Raw genomic sequence first — 7,740 nt, forward strand, 5'->3', positions numbered from 1 at the left:
AAGTCAGCCAGGGGCTGATGTAGAGGCTTTGTAGAGAATCCAGGTCATTTTTCTAACTTTTTAGTCTTCAGTGAGCAGCTTACATTGGAAGGACCAGAGCCCCATTTCCAACGCTTTATCAAGTTCCCTTATACATCTGTGGTTTACCAGCACTAGTCTTCATGCTTAGAAATTTTAAGGTTGTCAATAACTGACTGTAGTCAGTAAATCTGATGACAAACAGGACAGTATCATCATCAGCATAGATATGAACATTGCAAAGCTCTGTTTAAAATAAATAGTATGTATGGAGTAAATAGCATAAGGCCAAGTGTTAGTCCTTGTGGGACACCTTTTATCAACACCTCATATTTGACATCAGAGCAAGAAGGATGTGGGTGCATGATCCATAGAAGACAAAAATACAGTGAATGTTATCGCGCAGGCCAGGAGAACCATGATGGTGACATCACCAGCGCCTTTTTGAAAATTTGAAAGACTTTCAACAGCAGCTGAGGCAGAGTGCTCTGAAAAAAGACACTGGGCGCTGCACATTGTCTCTGGACGGCTGCCTGCTGCCACAGATGTTCACTCCTCGTTGGGAACAACTGAAAAAATATACTTTCGCTCAGAAAAAAACACTATGTGGACACTGGGCCTAACAGTGCTTACTTATATTAAACCAGCTGAAGCCCGGCTGCAGTAAGCTGAAGAACATTAGTGTCCTTCGGAAAGACTTGTAGTAACAGGCCCAAAAAAACTTGCAGATTTAAGTGCAGTAAACCGAGTACACATTATTTTGTTTTGAAGCTCAACTGTGGGGATCTTCACAAAAACACTCCGCGGCATCTTTGTTGTCACTTCACCAAAACTTGACACCCTCTCAGTGACACAGTCAAGAGAGGGGAAGTGTCGCCTTTGAGTTGAGTTCACAGTTTTAAAAAAATGATTTAGAGTCCAGCGCCGAGGTGATTAACAGCCTCATATTATTCTTCCACGCCGCTGATTTTGTCCGAACTCGATTTCACTGACTTAGCAGGAAAGTAAATGTTATAAAAATTTGGGTAAAGATCAGAATAAAGCTGTTATTACTGCAGCGGTCGCTCCATTGACTCTAAATGAGTCATAAAGCAATAAGAGCCGGCTCCGCTTTAATGTCGGATGTAATTATTTCAAAGCTTCATTCATCACCGTAGAGCTTCTCCTGAAGTGGTTCCCGAAGTCTTGTTTTCTCTTAAATATTTCTATTAAGCTCCATCACTCTGCTGAAGTGTCTGCATTAGTTAACTCTCTGTGCCGCCCTGGCAGCTTACATGTGCAAATCCACAGATTACTGTTTTTTTTAACAGGGAGATTATAGAAGTTTCAGTTGAGTCTCGACGTGTTTTTCGGGCGTCCTCAGAAACTGAGCAAAGGTACATGCATGCTGCTCATCTGTAATCCAAAAATCCACCGAAATGCCTGAGTCGCTATGAAGGTTTGCCTCTTTTGACATGGCAGCTTTAAATGTAGCTGGATGGTATTGTTGTGCAGCAGCTTGTGGCAGCTCAGGATTTAGAAAAATACTTGACAGTTGATCGAACAAATAGTCATCTTCACTTACAATCAGGAAAATGTTCCAATATTTCAGTACGACCTACCTGTTAAAGACCTACGTTTATTTTAGTCCGTGCACTGAAATGTTGTCATTAAATTGTCCCTGATTGCAAGTGAAGAGGAAAGCGTGAGGGAATATTTTGTTTTTAAAACTTGTCTTATTACCAGGCAGCAAAAAAAAAACCACAACTCAACTTTGAACAGCCGACTCACGGAAGGAGGGAGTCAACGCAGAGGAGGTGAGGAAGAAAGCTGCAAAAGCTAAACAAAAAACACCTCATTACAGCTGTTGACATTTTATCTTGTCCACCTCACCTAAACAGGAAAGCAACCGTATGCTCAGTTAAGCAGCTTAAACAGGCGCACGGTTTCAGACGTGACCGAGCAACACCAGAGCTCACGTCACTGTGAGGGGAAAAAGAAGGATCTATCTGGATCCGGACCAAAAGTTAGTGGGGTCTATTCTGGGCCGAGACTCGTCCTCCGTCCAATTCTGATGGAAATCTGTTTGGTAGTTTTTATGTACTCCTGCTGACAAACCAACAAACAAGCGCACATGGGAGGAAATATGACCCCTGGCATTGGCAATAATACCTAAAAACAAATAAAGTAGATTATCTTTGACCATACATGACTTCAGCTTCGCTCCTCACTGGTGATAAGACTGCAGGTTGTCGTGAACCAGCTGGTGTTTGTTCCCCAGATGTTCCTCCAGATGCAGCGGCACACGTCGTTGATTGCTGCTAAACTGCCCTGAACCGGTTGTACCCGCAGTTGTGCAACAGATCCCACGGCAGCATTTCGAACGCTAACCTCGCGCCCCTGCCCTCACATCTACTCCGATACATCTGCGCCCCGGGTTCAGCTCCTGTTGATTCACAGCAGCCGTTTACATTAGGCGCTTTTACAGGCACTTGTCATTTGTGCAAGTGGGATGATGTTTAAATGTCAGCGATGATGAGTCACTCGGATGAAAACAAACCCAAAAAAAAATGCTCTTTTAGTGTGTGTGTGTGTGTGTGTGTGTGTGTGGCCTCAGCTGTCATGATGAAATAAAAACCTGTTTTACTACAGATGACAGCAGATTTAACTGCCGCGCTGTGATTACTTTCATCATTTTATCATGTTTTTTTTCTGACAGTTTCTGGGGAAATTTTAAAACATGTAATTTAAAGTTTTATTTGTTGATTCATATTGCCGCAGGAGCATATTCATGTCTTGTAATTTGTACCAACAGAAGAAATCATACCCATTTTTAAGATAAAGGCTATAATCGCCCAAAGATATACGATCGATTAATTGATCATTTTAGCTGTTTTTGTACAAACTGTTGAATAGTCAATTTACAAATTAAAAGCTAAGCAGTTTCTCGAAACTCTTTGTACGTTTCGTTTGCATGAACATCAGGATGCATTCTCACCTGACCTGTCTGGCTCAGGTAAGACGGACCCTGCACCGACTTATACCGCTTGAAACACCGGGTCATGGTTCGCTTCCAAATGGACCCTGCTGCGGTTTATTTGTGGTGTGAATGCACGCCAACCAATTACTGGATTTATGATAGTAGCACAATTTTAAGCTTTTAATTACTGATTTGTCCGTCTGCTGACCTTCACCTGCACCAAAAGCGTTGTTATTGATCTGTCACCAAGCCGCCTATTAATGTAAAAAGTCATTTCAGTGATGGTTTCAGCAGTAGTGTGCGCAGGGGGGGGCAGTCGGCCCCCCTCGTGGCCCAATTGTTGAAAAACGTGCATTAAAGTGCCCTCCTGGGAGCCAAAACGTGTTCTAAAGTGCCCTCTTGGGAGCCAAAACGCATGCTTAAGTGCCCTCTTGGTTGGCAAATCACACTAAACTGCCCCCATGGCTGGTTAAAACATGATAAACTGCCCTCTTGGTTTGCAAAAATGCATACTAAAGTGCCCTCTTGAGTGCCAAAACACACGCTAAAGTGCCCTTTTGGTAGCTAAAACGCGTGCTAAAGTGCCCTCTTGGGAGCCAAAACATGCGCTAAAATGCCCTTTTTTTCGCCCCTGCCCTTCAAAAATTCTGTGCACGCCACTGGGTTTCAGTGCTGTATTTTCCACTATTAACAGGTCAAAGGTTGATAAAACTGCTGTTTGTGTGTCCTTCATACTGTGACAGTTTATTAAAGTCCACAGAAACTGTGTGACTGATCCTGTGCAATCGTTACCATACAAGACTCATCCCTTTTATCCTGTCTGTCATTATTCAACATGAGGCTGATTTGCAGTCTAAAAATACTAATAATGCTGATGATCCGCCTCGTTATCTCTCTGTGAGCTCTTTGTGACATCAAGGAACATAACTACACATCAGGAGGATTAAAGTGGTTTCCTCACGTGGATCCTGATGAAGCAGGAAATGCCAAAACTGTCCAATCAACAAGTTACCGTCGGTCTGTGTGACTCCTCTCGGTTTGTTTGTAAAATGTTGATGTGAACAAGAACCGGACCAGAACTAAAACACAATGTATCATTCGTTTCAGTTGGACCAAATCAACCAAACTACAGGCACCTAGTAAAAAGTACAATATTTCCCTCTGAAATGTCATGGAGTGGAAGTAGAGAGTGACGTGCAGACACTCAGGTTGGTACATATACCTGGTTAGATTCCATCTCCGTTTACCAGACATGTTATTGAGGATTTTCCAACATCAACATATTTTCTCTTTGATTCATCGCAAACTGTGCAGACCAAAATATCCAATTATAGACTCTTATTTTCTTGATTAAAGGAAGCACATCTGTACATCTTTATTCAGTGTAATTTCAGCCGACAAAGATGAAACAGATGAAGGGATCAGATCTGCTTCGTGTGCGTCTATAAATATCTGCATTTATCAGACTGCTGTTATCTTCTCAAAGTAGCCGAATGCTTTTATTGTGAAAAAAGGAAAGAACAGAGTCAGTGAGACGTCTGATGGTCTGAAGTTTCATTACACCTCCGTCAGTCACTGCAGAGCTTCATTTCCTTTCTCACTGTGAGGTCTTCCACTTATCATCCTATCAGTGGGGCAGAAAGTTGTTTACCTCACTGTGTTTATGACGAGGACGAGCAAATTAATGTTTTCAGTGAACGTTTTAACAAACGTCTGACGGAGAGGTGTTGCTGCTTTAACAAAGACCTGGGGTGTTTTTTATTTTCTCCTCTCCTGACAGGAAAGAGACTTTTCTCTGATACAAAATCATGATTAAAAAAAATACTAACATGGTGATGAATGTCTGGTCATGTGGCGCCATCTGCTGGATAACCAACAGCGATGATTCTCTGTAGGTTCATCACTGCCAGAGGTCCCCATCACATCACACATTTGTCACTCTAAATTTCTTAACAGTTAAAAACTCTCTAAAATAATCAGAACGTTTAAGGATTCAGAGAGTAGATTACAGTGTTATTCTAAGCAAAGCAGGTCTTTCTAATCAAATCGTGTCTCGACTAAAGGTTTCTAAAGGAGCAGTGCATACAGAAACCCGAGCGTCCAAAGCACGATTGGGCAGTGACCGCAACGTCAAAAAACGCTATACATCAAGCTTAGTTCGCTGAGAGTTAGAAAAGCAACTTCCTCACAAATTCAGAATTTTTCCAAACACTACAATCAACAAAACGTCTGTTCAAAATAAGGTTGTCTTGACCGGTATCAAAGTCCAACAGATGTCTCAGAGGACAAGTCACAGTTTCTAAACCACTTCTCAGGAGGGGAAATGAGACCAAACACTCCTGTCCCCGTTTGTACTCACTCACAGGTAACCAGCCATCTAAATACACCTGATTTTTTCTTTTCATTACGATTTACGCGTCATTCCCTGAGAAAGTAATCTGTTAATGTTCAAGAAAACGGGAAAAAAAACTCCTGGATACGTCCCAAATGTTGGGGTCTATTCTGGGCGTTATGGAAATTCGTTCAGCAGTTTTTGTGTCGTCCTGATGACAAACCAACAAACACACGCACACAGACGAAAACATAACCTCCTCAGTGCCAACGACTAAAATCTTTTAGAGCGTACATATTTAAACACATTTCTCTTTAATGAAAAAAACTCTGTACAGCAGTCATTGAAATTTACTACAGTATAAAAAAATTACACCACCAGATCTTATGTAGTTTGAAATGTATTTTCATTATCTTTTTTAAACTTTAAGCCTCATTCATCAATTACAAATGTTTAACATGTAGTAAATGGTTTCTAACACATTATAATGTAGCTATAAGCTGATATAAGGTGACTTTCAGCATCTATGAAGGCACAAAATGTGTCAACAGTTAGATGAAGTTTTACTGTGTTCATCACGTATCATGTTTATATAACAGCACACAATTATGGAGGGTTCACGTGCATTAAAGAAATACATGAATAAACACTTAAAACTACAGTATGCATTTAAACCATTTATTATATGATAACTGCTTATGAATCCTCAACAATGGGGCTTAAAACCAAGTGCCGGTCTTTCTTTTGATTGACTGCTTTGTCTATAAAGTGTTCCAAAAACTGTCAAAAATGTTTAACACAGTTGCCAAGAGAACAAGAGATGTCTCCAAATGACTTGTTTTGTTCAAGATCTGATTTGTAAAGACATGAAACAGAAAATCTTCGCATCTGACAAGCTGCAGCCAGAGAGGATGAAGGGTTTTTGGAGCTGGTCTGAGATCCAGTTCCGCTGATATCTCTCTGATCTGTCAGTAACCACAAGCCTTTTTCCTTTAACAGAGGTGGTTAAAATAAAAACTACAAACTACAGTCAAACCATCGGCTCCTTAGTCCCACTTAATGAATCAGACATCAGATTTTCCTGCTTGAAGCAAACACAGTTTAAGCTGCCAGTCCTCGGAGTCACTCCCTGTTTTTCTACCAGAGTCGGCTCCTTGTGGAGGATGAGAGGATCAATTCAGTCCTGAAACATCTGTCAGGCTTCACTGTGAAACAGGAGGTCCAAACATCTCCATGGTCTCCAGAACGAGCGACAGATGATCCAGGAATGAATTCACAGACACTCTGAGGATCCGAGCTTCATCTGCACTCCATTTCCTGAAACACACGAAGAACAAGTTCAGCAGCAGACATCAACATTGTGACTGTCGGAGAAAGGTGGAGGAGAGTTGAAGCCGTGTTTTCTTACACAGACAGCTTGCTGCCAGACACTGTGAGCTGTTTGCGGATGCCGCCTTTCCTCGGCTCTCGGTCCGGAGACAGCGAGCGCAGAGCGATCTCGGCCTCACGAGACGACGGGAAGGGAACGTCCAGAGAGCTGCACGAGGGTCAAGGAACCTATCAAACATATCTACAGCATGTTCCTTTAACTGATGGGAAACACCTTTAAAAAACGTCTGTGACAAATGTTTCTATCCAAACTGTCTGTTGTCTAAAAAGAAAATGTTCTCTTTTGTTGTTTGTATATGGGCACTGACAGTAAAGTCAATATATGCAGACATATACATTGTCAGAGGTGAAGCGAAGGACCTAAAACATTTACTCAAGTGCAATTTTGATTAGAGGATTAAAATTGTCTGCTACTTTAGATTACAAATTATAAATCAATCAATACATACATCTTAGAGGCAAATAATGTATTCCTACTCCACTACATTTATCTGATAATTTAGGTTAGGTTACTAGTCCCTTTGCCAGTTTTATAAGCATTAAGTTTAGGACTGCAACCAACCATTATTTTCTTTATTAATCGATCACTGGACAGACATTCACTCCGGAGACACCCAGCGGCGCCTCTCACTCAGGTTCACCCAGTGTGGGCAGCAGGAGGACGGTTAGCCGTCATAGACATGTAGCGCTCAGCTAATAGTTAACCGTTAACATGGCGACTTTCTAAAATAAGCATAAAGAGAGCTCTTTAAAGAACACATATATGACTGAAAGATGAATATCCAGAGCTGACGTTAAAGGATACAACTCCAGTTGGTTGGCTCCTCCGTCTGTTGCCGCCATCTTCCTTGTTGTGTTGAAGTAAAAGCGGAACTTCCGGTTTGATCTTCTCTTCTTCTACGGCAGAGACACATATTCTAACAGAACAGAGACCGTGACGGCGCGCTGCCGCCACCCAACGGCGGACTGTAGTATTACAGCTGCTTAAAAAAATGACAGCTTAATAAAAGTACAATGAAATGTGATTTGGTCGATTTTATGA

The 7,740-nt window shown here is 41.6% G+C and overlaps 1 protein-coding gene across 1 annotated transcript; it reads right to left on the minus strand.

Moving 5' to 3' along the window:
- Window positions 1-5,604: 5,604 nt before the first annotated feature.
- Window positions 5,605-7,594, minus strand: lage3 (L antigen family member 3). Its single transcript, XM_030434650.1, has 3 exons — window positions 7,504-7,594; window positions 6,718-6,846; window positions 5,605-6,626 (listed from the first exon to the last, which is right to left on the minus strand). Exons 1-3 carry the CDS (start codon window positions 7,539-7,541, stop codon window positions 6,512-6,514), a joined length of 282 nt encoding a protein of 93 aa, XP_030290510.1. The 5' UTR covers window positions 7,542-7,594; the 3' UTR covers window positions 5,605-6,511.
- Window positions 7,595-7,740: the final 146 nt, after the last annotated feature.

This window comes from Sparus aurata, chromosome 12 (assembly GCF_900880675.1).
Source record: "Sparus aurata chromosome 12, fSpaAur1.1, whole genome shotgun sequence".
Lineage (NCBI taxonomy): Eukaryota > Metazoa > Chordata > Actinopteri > Spariformes > Sparidae > Sparus > Sparus aurata.